At 51.5% G+C, this 13,163-nt stretch overlaps 1 protein-coding gene across 1 annotated transcript in view; it reads left to right on the plus strand.

Annotated features, from left to right (window-relative positions):
- Positions 1 to 13,163, plus strand: part of FAH (fumarylacetoacetate hydrolase) — a 33,406-nt gene that overhangs the window by 17,812 nt on the left and 2,431 nt on the right. Inside the window, exons 9-14 of the mRNA XM_012507396.2 lie at positions 1,473 to 1,572; positions 2,341 to 2,471; positions 4,317 to 4,392; positions 6,812 to 6,858; positions 9,083 to 9,184; positions 10,001 to 10,118. Of these exons, the coding sequence (XP_012362850.2) occupies positions 1,473 to 1,572; positions 2,341 to 2,471; positions 4,317 to 4,392; positions 6,812 to 6,858; positions 9,083 to 9,184; positions 10,001 to 10,118 (574 nt within the window). The remainder of the gene's footprint in view (positions 1 to 1,472; positions 1,573 to 2,340; positions 2,472 to 4,316; positions 4,393 to 6,811; positions 6,859 to 9,082; positions 9,185 to 10,000; positions 10,119 to 13,163) is intronic.

A 13,163-nucleotide genomic window follows, 5' to 3' on the forward strand; every position in this document is an offset into this window, starting at 1 on the left:
AAGCTGTCATGGGGCCACCGAGTCAGGCCGAGGCAGTGGGAAGCCCTGGTTGGTGGAGGCAGGCTGGAAGACCCATCTGCTTTTCTGGAGCTCCCTATCTCTCCTGGGCTTCCCTGTGATTTCTCTGGATTCAGTCCAGAGGAGGGAAATGAGTGGGCACTGCAGAAGAGCCCGTGGATAGCAGGGCATTCCCTGCCAGCCCTCTGCCTCCTCCTGCCTTAGCAAGGGTACCATGTGAGACTTCGGGAGGAGGACTCCCAGCTGAGATTCATCAGAGCAGGGCATCTGAGCCCTGGTTTGGGGCCATGGTCTTCTCTCTGGGAGAACTAAGGACTCTGCAGGCAGATGCTTCACCTGTTGAGAGGGAGAGAGAAAAGACAGAGTCGGTGTGTGGAGAAATGGTTGGGGCAGAGAGCCCAGGTCACCTGGACTGAAGGTCATGGGATTCTCCATAAGATAGTGCTTTTGGGTTCTTTTTTTTATCTTGATGAAAAATTTGCAATGTTTAACTATTGTCACAGAACAAATAAAATGGTGACTAAGTTTTGCAAATTTCATGGCTGAGTCTATGTTTTTCAAAGAGATTTTCCCAAATTTTTCTTTCTAATGATGTCTGGCTAATCTGTTGGTTCATGGACATCACGTTGGCGCTGTTTTTCTTTGGAGGTAGTGGGGTGATGGATTGGGGTTAGAGGCCATGGGGTGTGCTCTCTCTGGTACTATTTGCCGCATGAAGGAGGCAGTCTTTTGGTTTTTCATTTTTCATTTTTAAAATTTTAATTTTTTAATTTTTTTTATTTTTTGAGACAGGGTCTTGCTCTGTCACCCAGGCTGGAGTGCAGTGGCCTGATCTCGGCCCGCTGCAGCCTTGACCTCCCTGGCTCAAGCAATCTTCCCACATAAGCCTCCCAAGTAGCTGGGACTGCAGACACGTGCCACCATGCCTGGCTAATTTTCTTTATTTTTTGTAGAGGTGGGGTCTCACTATGTTGCTCAGGCTTGTCTCGAACTCCTAGGCTCAAGTGATCCTTCCACCTCAGTCTCCCAAAGTGCTGAGATTATAGATGTGAGCCACAGTGCCTGGCCTGGTTTTTCATGACGTGAATACAAACCCTGATAGTTTCAGTTTTACAAGCCCCATGTGGCTGTCAAGTCTTGAAAGGCAAAGCCTGTATGGGATGAAGAGGAAAGAGCAGAGTGGCCTGGGATGCACTGAAGGGAGGGGAGGCTGCTGTGGAGCTCAGGGGTGTGGAAGGAAGGCCGAGGGCGGGGGCAGGCACACCACTGCACACTGCTTTCCTGAGGCGTCCATCTGACCTCTGGCTTAGAAACACAGTGGATTCATGCCAGGCCCTTGTGGCAGTCCTGGTCCATGGCTGGAGTTTGGAAATACCTGACCTTTGCTCTCTAGGTGACAAGTGACCTGGGCGGCAGAGCAGCTGCAGATTCTGATGAACTCTCCCCCATGTCAGGCTTTTTTTGTAGGCCCTGGAAACAGATTGGGAGAGCCGATCCCCATTTCCAAGGCCCATGAGCACATTTTTGGAATGGTCCTTATGAACGACTGGAGTGGTAATTACTGGAGCTCTGCTCCTGTAGAGATGAGGGGGAGGAGGCTGGGGACCTGGGGCAATTTCATAGAAGCTGAAGATCTGGTGCAGGTCAAAAGTGGCAGGTGATGCACTGACTGAGAGTGTGGGTTTGGGTATCAAACAGACTTTCAGCTCTAAGAACTCAGGCCACTCACTTCACTCCTCTGAGCTCCAATTTCCTCATGAGTGGCTAGGGACATGGCTGACACCGTAACTAATATTTACTGAGCACTTATGTGTCAGGCCCTGTGCTTAACACCCTACATATATTCTCCCGCTGATCCCTACATGGTATGTGCAATATTATCATTCCCATTTTACAGATGAGGAACTGAGGCACAGGGAGATTTCAGTTAGTTGCTGAACTAAGATTTGAAGCAAAACGGTCCAGGTTCTGAGCCTGAACTCTCAACCCTTTGCCATACGTGGGAGGAAGATGGCACCATAATCCCCAGAAAGTGTCTCTCTCATAGTTTGAGAATGAGCTTCCGGCCCCTTCCTGGGAGATATCCTGACCACCTTTTGGTCATCCTTCTCTTTGCTGTAAACTGGCACAGTGCACTCAAAGGACCTCTGTCCTTGGCATTGAATGCTCTTGCCCCTTGGTCCTGGGGCAGCCTGACTGGGGCTGATCTTTGTGGAGAGGTCTGTGCTAGGTGTCTCTGCTCCTTGGTCAAGGGCAAGAGGGAGTCGTGGGGAGATGCCCTGATCAGCCTTTGTAAGTCCTGGCTGTACCCTTCTTCTGCAGCGCGAGACATTCAGAAGTGGGAGTATGTCCCTCTTGGGCCATTCCTTGGGAAGAGTTTTGGGACCACCATCTCTCCGTGGGTGGTGCCCATGGATGCTCTCATGCCCTTTGCCGTGCCCAACCCGAAGCAGGTAAGCACATTCTCTGCAGGAAGCTCCCAAACCCAGCCCTGCTGCCTCTGAGGCTGCTTGCCCACTGAGTGGACATGCCAGGCATGCAGACCATCAGGAGGGAAGCTCTGTGCCCATGGCATGCCCACAGCGGAGTGCCTGGGAGTTCTGGCCACGATTACCTCCAGGCAGCCAGGGCGTCATTCTCCCTTATGGTTTCCCTGGCCCTGGCACGGTTCTTGGAGAAAACACAGAATTTTATAACCTTAAGAATCTTGCAAGACCAGGGGATCTGGCCAGTTGGCAGGAGGGGTCCCTGCAGATACCAACATTGCACAGCCTCCCAGGTGGCCATCAAATCGTGCTCTGTGCAAATGGTGCCACCTGGATCCCAATTCATAGAATGCAGCTTGGAGCCCAGCAACAGGCAGTCCCTGCAGCCTCTGGTTCCCAGCACCACTGGGTCTAGGCCTTGACCCCTGGTCCTAATCCTCCCTTCTCAGCCTTTTGCAATCTGCCCCACTCCATCACTGGCAACACCTGGCCAGAGTCACCTGTGACCCGATAGCCAGTGTCATGACCTTGTGTCCCCTTCAGCATGGACTTCCTGTGGCCCCTCACTCTTGTTGGCATTCCCTTACCCCTTGGCTTCTGGCATGTGACCTGTCCTCGTTCTCCAGTGTCTCTGAGTCCTCGCAATGCCCCTTTCCAATTCTGACCTCCCTGTGGGGATCCAGGCTGAGCTCCCAAGCCATTTGCACATCCTCCCTTGAGCATCTCATCACTCATTTGCTGGGGGCCTCTACCAGCACCCGGTGCAGGTCCTGCACCCACACTGCTCTCCTGTGCTCCTCTGCCTCTGGGGTCGTCTCATGTTTGCTGTGCTACAAACAACCTTGAGGTCTTTCCCTGCAAGCCAGTTCTAGTGAAGTCCTGTGGGGCTTTCACACTCATTCCTTGCTCTGTCCTCACTGCTTCCTGCCACAGCACCCCCTGCCCACTCTGGTCATTTTCAGTCCTCAGTACTTGACTTTCTCTCTAGCCGGCAGCGGCCCTGTCTAGTCTCCCTAGGGCCGCAAGGCCACAGCCTCTCTCTGCTTGTCCTCCAGTCATCTGCCTTCTTCCAGGTCTGTCATCACAGGGTTTTGCCTGCCTTCCTCTGTGCTAGCCCTTCCCAAACACCATTTAGGTACAACCATCACTACTATTACCCCCTCTGAACTATTATTTACTTGATGTTTTTATTCAGAGTGGCTCCTAGTTTAAAACTTAATATATTAAGAAGGGGACTTTATATTCCTACTGGCATCACTAGCTACACTGTTTCATAACCATTAGTATCCCCGAAAACGATCTCATGTCCCACGGGTGACTCATGTACCATGCTTTGGAAAACACTGCTTTTGGCCGGAGTGCAGGCGTTCTGGCCCAGCCATCCAAGCTGCCTCCCTAGCTGGCTCCAGCTCCAGCCAGGGCTGTCTGCTTCTGTTGTGACCCCTCTGCCTTCCAGGGGCCCTGCAATGCCCTTTCCGGCCCCAGCCTTTCCTTACAGGCCATGCTTTGTTCTCCATCTCGGCCCTTTCTCTCCCCTCCCATGGCTTTCAGGAACATCTCTGGTTTGGCTTCTGTGACCCTTGACCTGCTGATGCCCCTTCCTTGGCTGCATTTCCTGGAGACCCACAGTATGATCCCCCCACTGCTATCCAGGGGCACGGTGCTGGGTCCCTGGAGAGGGAATGCTCCTGCTGTCTCAGACCCTCTGCCTGGGGGAGCAGGTGCTGCCGGGGGCCTGGCTGGTATGGGGGCCCAGCCGGGTGAGCTCAGCCCACCTGCCAGTGACCTCTGTGCTGTGCTCTGCCCTCCCAGGACCCCAGGCCCCTGCCATATCTGTGCCATGATGAGCCCTACACATTTGACATCAACCTCTCTGTTAACCTGAAAGGTATGTTGTAGGGGGACTGATATGGCCAGGAGCTCTGAGGCAATGTGTGCCTGTGTGCCTTGTCCTGAAGGCTCCTGAGCTTTGGCAAGAGTGGGGGCACATGCTACAGCCCTGGAGACGTGTGTGGCTCGTCTAAAGGAAAGGGGAGGGGAGGGGACACCCTGGCGCTCACTGGGAACCTAAGTGGGCCCATAGGGCATTAACCTATCACTGAGCGCTCAGTGATAGGGCTGAAAGGATGGAGTCCAGGACCTCCATCTTCCGCTTGAATCCCCTCTCCAGCCTCTCCAAGGGCTGCCTGGCCCCTGCTCACATATCGCCACTGACCCTCACTTCTGTGGTGGGTGGCACATTTCATTGAGTGCCTGTTTGAAAGCATGTCCCTGTGGGTCTGTTCGCAGGAGGCTTGGCTGAGCCCCTGGGGCCACACAGAGCCGGTGCACCAAGGCCCCAGATTCCCACCCTGGGCCAGCCCCGAGTGTCTTGCAGACAGGCCCGAGATCCCCACCCTGGGCCAGCTCTGAGATAGACAGGGCCCACATCTCCCTGTGGCTGCTCAGCCTGCCTCTGCGAACAGACCCGCGGGGCATTGGTGATAAAGAGACGGGCTCTGCAGGCCATGACTCTGCTGCTCAGCTGTGGGACTTCGGGCAAGTTGCCCAACCTGGCCATGTCCTCATTTGTCATCTAGGAAATGGGATAATAATGGCATTGACCTCATGGTGTGTTGTGAGGACCAAACATGTCAATTCATGCAAAGGTCTGGGACAGGGTCTGTACCTAGGAGGAGTCAGGTGTCATTTTCCAGTCCCAGTGGGGGACCTCGGGTGGGGAGGGTTTGCCTGGTGGCCACACACAGACCTCCTAGCCACACTCTGGCCACATCTCCTTTTTAGCTCCATTCTTTTCTTTTCTTTTCTCTGTTTTTTCCCGAGACGGAGTTTTGCTCTTGTTGCCCAGGCTGGAGTGCAATGGCGCGATCTTGGCTCACCACAACCTCTGCCCCTGGGTTCAAGTGATTCTTCTGCCTCAGCCTCCCGTGTAGTTGGGATTACAGGCATGCGCCACCACACCTGGATAATTTTGTATTTTTAGTAGAGACAGGGGTTCTTCACGTTGGTCAGGATGGTCTCTAACTCCTGACCATAGGTGATCCATCCACCTTGGCCTCCCAAAGTGCTTGGATTACAGGCGTGAGCCACCGTGCCCGGCCAGCTCCATTCCTTTCTTCCGTCTGCTCTGTCTGGACACACCAGGCTTTGCTGTGTCTATCTCACTGCCAGTTCCAGGGTCTTGGCCCTTCATGAGGTGGTTCCTGTCAGGAGGCTCAGTACCCTGCAGGAGTGAGGAGCTGTCGCCATGGGAGCAGGATGCTCCATGGAGAAAGGGCTGCCACCAAGAGCCTCCTGGCTGCCCAAGGCCCTCTGGGAAGCTGTGTTGGGCCCGTTCTTTCAGGTTCCAGGTCAGGAAGCTGAGGCTCAGAGAGGAAAAGGATTCACCCCGAGCCACCTACCTGGCTAATGGCAGGGCTGGGACTCAATCCAAGCGTCACAAGTTCTAGGTTGGCCTCCTGCCACCCACAATGCGTGCTTGGAGTATACTTTCTATCTGGTTTCATCCTAGGTATTTCTTCCTGCCTGCCTAGAGGTGAACCCGCCCAGGGGAGGCCACTGGTAGAGAAGGGACAAGATTATCCAGAAAGCACAGTGTCCAGAGATGTAGTCCTGCATTTGCAGTTCTGATGTTCTGAGTTGGGATCTGGGCAAAAGGGTCTGGGGAGGAGCAGGCTTGGTGGACCCAGACCTCGCATGGCTGAAGAGCACACCTGTTCTGTGCCACCTCAGACGGGACCAAGGGAGGAAGCCAGGTTTTGAGGGAGTGAAGGAGCTTTCTACTTATTAGTGCTGTTCAGAAGTGGAACAGCAACAGCCCGGTACCTTGCATGTAGTAGATGTTTAGTAAATAGTAGTACATTGTGAAGTAGCACACTGCCCATCACTGGAGGAGCTTGGCAGCGGACAGATGACCCAGCTATCCAGAGGACTTCTGAGGGGACAGCAGGTTATCCTTGATCAAAGGTCACAAGTAGCCTTCAAATGGCACGCTATCTCCAGTGATTTGTGGGTTCCAGGATCACTGTGTTAAGGATTCTGAGGCTACATGTGGACTCAGAGCAAACATGTGCTGTGATCAGTTAATGCTGCCTGCTGTAGGCATGGGAGGAGGAAGTGATGACTCGTGTGCATGAATTGGCCAACCCTGGACCTCCCAGCTCTAATGTCCTAGGAGCTAATTGTTTCACAGACTCTAAGTGAAATTATGTTGGACGATGGGAAGCTTCAGCCACAGAACAATTCTTTTTTTATTTTCCTCCCTGATGCATGGAATTAAGTTTTCATCAATATTGCTTTTCTAACAGGAGAAGGAATGAGCCAGGCGGCTACCATATGCAAGTCCAATTTTAAGGTAAGCTTTGACGCTGATCAGACTGCTTCTTAGAATTGAGGGAAAAAGAGACTTTTCTTCCTGGCAGGAACAGGAGGAGAGCATTCCTTTTGGGATATGATGTGGGTCAGCCTGTGGGCCTGGAGCTTCCATGGCCTGTCCCTTCTAGGAGTGGCCATGGGGTCACAGAGTTCTCTCAAGATAGAGGCTGCATAAATGTGGCCAGTGATTTTCTTAGGGCACAATAGGTGTTCCTGTAAAGGTCTAGTTCCTGGTTTATCCTGTCCTGCCAGGGGCTGTATTGATGAGAGTGACTTATTTTTTAAGTGAACTTTTAACTGAAGCATAATACACATAGATAAAAATGCACACATTACTGTAATCCCAGCACTATGGGAGGCCGAGGTGGGAGGATCACTTAAGCCTAGGAGTCTGAGACCAGCCTGGGCAACATAATGAGACGCTCTCTCTGCAAAAAGTAAAAAACTTAGCCGCGCATGGTAACATGCACCTGTGGTCCCAGCTACTTGGGAGGCTGAGGCAGGAGGATCGATTGAGCCCAGGAGGTCAAGGCTGCAGTGAGCCATGATCACACCACTGCACTCCAGCATGCGTGACAGAGCAAGACCCTATTTCAAAAAATAAAAACTAAAAAAAGTGCATATTATACATGTACAGCTTGAAGACTTTTCCTAAAATGAACATCCCTGTGCAACCAGCACCCAGATCAGAAATGGGAAATTTCCAGCACCTCAGCAGCCCCCTGGGCCCCTCCAGGTCACTTCATCACTCCCTCCAGCAAAGGTCATTCCTCTCCTGACCTCTATTACCATATTTTTTTTTTCTGTTTTTCAGTTTTATAGAAATGGCATCACAGAGTAGCATGTATTCTTTTCTAGCTGGTGTCTTTGTTTTAGTGTTAGATTTGTGAGATTCAACCCTGTTGCTCTTTGCAGTGACAGCTCATTTTTCTCATTGCCTTCTAGCATTGTACTGTATAAATATTCCACAACTGACTTATTTTTTTAAGTCGCATCAATTCCACAATCGATGGACATTTGGTTGTTTCCATTGTTTCTGGCTATCATAGAGTTACTGTGAACATTTTAGTACACACCTTTTGGTGCACATATGTGCACATTTCTGTTGAGTGTATATCCAGTAATAGGCTTGCTGGGTCACAGAGTACACACAGACTCAGCCTAGGAGTACTTCCGAACAGTTTTTTGAAGTGGTTATACCAGTATATACTCCCACTAGCAGCGTGTAAGCATTTTGCCTGCTCCACATCCTCGTCAGCTCTGGTGGTGTTTGCCTTTTCATTCAAATTGTGCCAGGGATTATGACTTCAATTTGCATTTCCCTAATGACTAATGCAACTGGGCATGTTAGTCATATGTTTATGGTTCATTTGTTTCTTGGCCTTTTGAATATCCTCTGAATCATTGAACTATTCCTAGTTCCCCCAATTTCCCTTCTAATTTAATATTATTCTGGGCTCCTTAGGCTAGTAAGAAGAAATTAAGGGGCCTCCTTGCGGGGGCTTGTGGGCAAGAATCCATCTTTTGGGTTTCCTATGCCGGGATGTGTGGCTGTAGGAATGGCAATGTGAGAAGCTGTGGCCTGGGACAGGCATGGGCATGCATTGCCTCTGAGTGTCTCGGTGGGCACGTGGTGCCTTGGCCCCCTCTGCCCACAGCCTGATCTGCCATAGCTCTCCCTCGCTCCTTGGCCTGCCCTGATATCGCGTTTGAATCATTCAGCTCCATTGCCCAGTGTCCATCCCAAGGCCAGGCATGGGAGAATGGGAGCGAGGGCTTTGCTCACGAGAAGCCTCTGCTGTGGTGAGGACTTAGACTCTCCCAACGCAGGACTGGAGGGTGTTCCCAGGGCAGAGTGGAGTGTTGTACACAAGGGCATGTTGCAGGCTGAGGGACTGAGCAGCAGGGTCAGCCCTTAGGGGATGCTGCTTGGAGAAGGTGGTCAGTTCAGGCTCGAGGTAGCAGAGGAGCTGAGGTCGGAGCTTGTGAAAGAGATGGAAGAGCTTGGGGGAGGTCTCTGGGCAGCTCCCCAGGAGGACAACGTGTCCTGCTCTAAGGGACTGGAGAGAGCTGGCTGGGGGAGCTGGGGACCGGGAAAAGGCCAGGGAAGGCGGTCGTGAGCAGGGCGGGCTGTGCCCAGCTGCCTCTGGGATGCTAGGCCAAGCCTGCACCTGCTCATTCCACCTCGCGTCCGTTGCCTTCAGCACATGTACTGGACGATGCTGCAGCAGCTCACTCACCACTCTGTCAACGGCTGCAACCTGCGGCCGGGGGACCTCCTGGCTTCTGGGACCATCAGCGGGCCGGTGAGTATCTGGCTGCACTGAGGGCTGCCCACGCAGAGCATCCCTACTCCCCACACAGCCCCGAGGGCCCTCAGCTCACCCTCAAGAAGAGATTTCAGGCCCGAGGTGGGTGTATCTCACAACTCTGTCTTCCTCATAGCCTTTCTCTCTGGGTGCAGGAGGGACTTCTCATCCAAATTCAAACCTAAAGAGACTGGTGTGAGAACGGAAGCCTGAGTCTCTGCCTCTGTAGGGGAGCAGCGCAGTGACACGTAGGGAGGAGTCAGGAGACAGTGATAGTGTCTCGGTTGTCACCATCTCACACTGTACCCTCCCAGGATGAGGTGGCCTTGCTGCTGTGCCCCTTCCCGCCCACTTGTTCCCCTGTAAGCCTGCGGGAGTCACAGAACCTTCAGAGATGATGACCTTGGGGTGGTGCATGTGTCACTCACTCCCTGCAGGGGCCTGGCCGAGCCCTCTTGTTCCTTGAGCTGTCGACAGGAGGGTGTTAAGCATCACGGTATCTGGGAAAACTGCAGCCTCCAGAGTGGGGAGGGGATGCTGCAGGGGGCACTGGGCACTCTGGTCAGGGATTCACTGATTCCTAAACAAGCGATGTCCTTAGTGGAACCATTGCTGTCCCCACAGGAAGAAGGGGCAGAGTTCCAAGTCTCAAAGGCATCTCTGCAGTGATCCCACCAAGGCCGAGGCAGGGTCTCTGAGGGGCATGAGGGCCCCCTGCCACTTCTCGGGACTCCCAGGTCTTGCTGAGCACGGTCCATGCCAGAACCAAGACATAAATTCATGTTATTCTTTCTTCCCTTTCCTGTGATGAAGGAGCCAGAAAACTTCGGCTCCATGTTGGAACTGTCATGGAAGGGAACGAAGCCCATAGACCTGGGGAATGGTCAGACCAGGAAGTTTCTGCTGGACGGGGATGAAGTCATCATAACAGGTGAGGGCTGCCAAACCCAGCAGCTTGTCTTCCTCCTTGCCCGCCATGCACTGTTCTAGCTGTGGGGTGCTCCTACCTGGCCATGAAGCCATCTGTTCTAACGCATCCGACTCTGCCTCCCAGAGTCTCTGCCTGCTTGTTCTGTCCTTCCCCACAGCTATGGCTACCCGGAACTTCCAGTGTGAGTCTCCCTAGGCCAGAAAGACTGTAGACATTCCGCTTGGTCTCCCTTCTCCCTGAGCACAGTTATAAAATACTGGCAGGTTCCTCAAGGTCTAGATTTTGCAGCAAACCCCATGTGCAGACACTTGGTGACCTATGACTAGGATCAAGGAAGGTTCAGATGAGTTAGTGACTAAGGCTTCGCAGCAGCCCGTTCCGAGGAGGCGAGGGTGCCTCTTAATTCTTCTAGGGGGGCCATTCTGCCTACCACATTTTACTAATAGAGGGAAAGGGCACCATAATCGTTAGCAGCACACTCTTTAGAGCTGGAAAGATTCCAGTTGGACTCCCAGGTCCCCCACCAGCTGTGTGACCTTCATTAAGTTATTTAGCCTTTCTGAGACTCAGTTTACCTCATCTTTAATTTTTTTTTTTGTTTTTGAGTCAGAGTCTTGCTCTCTCATCCAATCTGGAGTGCAGTGGCACAATCTCGGCTCACTGCAACCTCCGTCTCCCAGGTTCAAGCGATTCTCCTGCCTTAGCCTCCCAAGTAGCTGGGATTACAGGCACACTAATTGTGTATGTGTCAGTTTCCGTGCTTAACTAAAAGCTTGTGTTAGTTTCCTGTGGCTGCAGTAACATAGTACAGCAAACTTTGTGGCTTAAAACAACTGAAATGTATTCTCTCACAGCCCTATAAGGTACAAGTTCAAAATCCTCGTGTTGGCAGTGCCGTGTTCCTGGAAACTCTGGGGAGCGTCTGTCCCTGGCCTCTTCCAGCTTCTGATGGAAGCCTCTTTGGCTTGTGGCCACATCACACCGATCTCTGCTTCCACGGTCACATTGTCGCCTCGTCTTCTGCCTCATCTCCTTTACCCCTCTCTTGTAACACACATGTGATAGCATTTAGGGCCCACCTAGACAATCTCCTCATTCTAAGATCCTAACTTAATCACATCTCCAGAAAATTTACTGTATAAGGTAACATTCACAGGTCCTAGCAATTTGGCCCTGATATCTTTGGGGGCCATAATTTAGTCCACTCCAGAGCTCTTGGAGAGCAAAGTTTAGTCCAAGTAGCAGCCACATAGTGCATGCCCAGTGTGGCTGTTGGTGAGTTCTTTGAATAAAGTGGATTTGGTAGAGAAGATGCAGGCAGAGCTCAAAACAGCAGATGATACCCATTATTAGTCAATAAGTACCCATTTTGCTCCCATTTCTGCAGCCTAATTATACCTCTCTAATTTGAATTTGACAATATTTACTGAACGTCTGCTAGGAGCCAACCATATTGTAGGCACGTCCAGCTTCCTTATTTCATTTTTTACTCACAATAGCCCTTTGGTGATATATCATTGCCCCCATTTTGCAGAGTCGAAAACTTAGGCTGAGAGAAGGCAGGTTACTTGACAAAAGTCCCACAACTGGGGAAGCCAGGCTGCAACTGAGGTCTTCTGATTCCCCTGCCAAGTTTGTTTCTAGTCTTTCTGCAGTGCTTGCCAGACCTACCGCAGGCCTTTGGTCACGGTTCTGTGGATTGAGTGAAAGCATTTTCTGAAGTTTTGATTTGGGGAAAGGAAGGAAAGATATGATGGCAGAAGAGAAAATGATGGCTTTAACTCTCTGTTGTCAGCATGATAAGGGCCCCTGACTAAGCCATGATAGACCAGGCAGCTGTCCAGGGCCTGGAAGAAAGGAGGCTGGTATTTAGCAATTGGAATGCACATGTGTTCTTGACATTTGAGCCAGAGAAGGAAGGAGAAAGGAGCCAAGATGCCATGAGAGTCATTTCCATGTTTGTTTGTGTATACAACGCCTTACTCTGGAAGGATTTTTGGAGGCCAGCAGAGGAATTCAGGGAAAGGCAGTTCCTTGGATCTGAAGAAGCACGTGTTGGCAAGTGAAGAGGGAAATGGGAACAGATGGGCAAAATCCCCTGGAACCAAGAAAGAAGAATTATAATTTGCTAAGAGGAGAGGGGCATACATTATGTATTCATAAAAAGAAAAAAGAGAATTTCATACAGAAGGGGACCACTGAAAAACTCAAATGAGTGCATATTGCTAAAATTTGGGCTAAGCAGGGGGTAAGCAGAGGAGGGGACAGGTGGAGGTGGTGCATCAGCTGTGTTACCTTGTGCAAAGATTCCCCGCGTTGGTGGATGGCTCTGCCCTCACCTTCTACGACTTCACTGGTCATGTGGCCCTGCTGAGCTGCTTTCTTGCTTGAAAGCCACACATGATTTCTTCAGCTCTTCCCGGCTTTCCTCCTCCTTCTCTGTACCCGCTCAGATGCCTTTATGGCTGCCTCTCATTTCCCTGCTTGCTCTTCACAGATGCTCCTACCCCAAATCAATTTCTAACCATTGGAAACGGGATAGAACATTCAGAAGTGCTGGCATCAGCCAACGCCACAGCACTTACTGCAGGCCAGACACTGTGCCAAGTGCTTTACCTGCAATACATTTTCTATTCCGAACAAGGCAGCTACTCTTACTGTCTCTATTTTTCAGATGTGGAAACTGAGGCCCAGAAAGATGCATACTTACCCAGGATCACACAGGCGATAAAGGGCAGAGCCAGGGTTTGAACACAGGCAGCTGGGCTCCAGGAGCTGTGCTCTGAACCCTTGTGTCCTGTTGCCTCTTTAAATGGTGCAATGAGATTCTCATTTCTGAGAGAGTCCAAAACCCACAAATTGTTCAGCAGGGGAACAGGTGAAGTAAACAAACCAAAAATATCAACAAAAATCTCTGATCATCTTGGTTTAACTCATCCATCCCCTAGTCTCGCTCACAAGCCCCATCTGGTGTTCAGCTTGTAACTCGCAAGGATGTGTTCTCGCCGGCATTTGCACGGACGGCTCTGCACTGCTGGACACATG

Source organism: Nomascus leucogenys, chromosome 6 (assembly GCF_006542625.1).
Source record: "Nomascus leucogenys isolate Asia chromosome 6, Asia_NLE_v1, whole genome shotgun sequence".
Classification (NCBI taxonomy): domain Eukaryota; kingdom Metazoa; phylum Chordata; class Mammalia; order Primates; family Hylobatidae; genus Nomascus; species Nomascus leucogenys.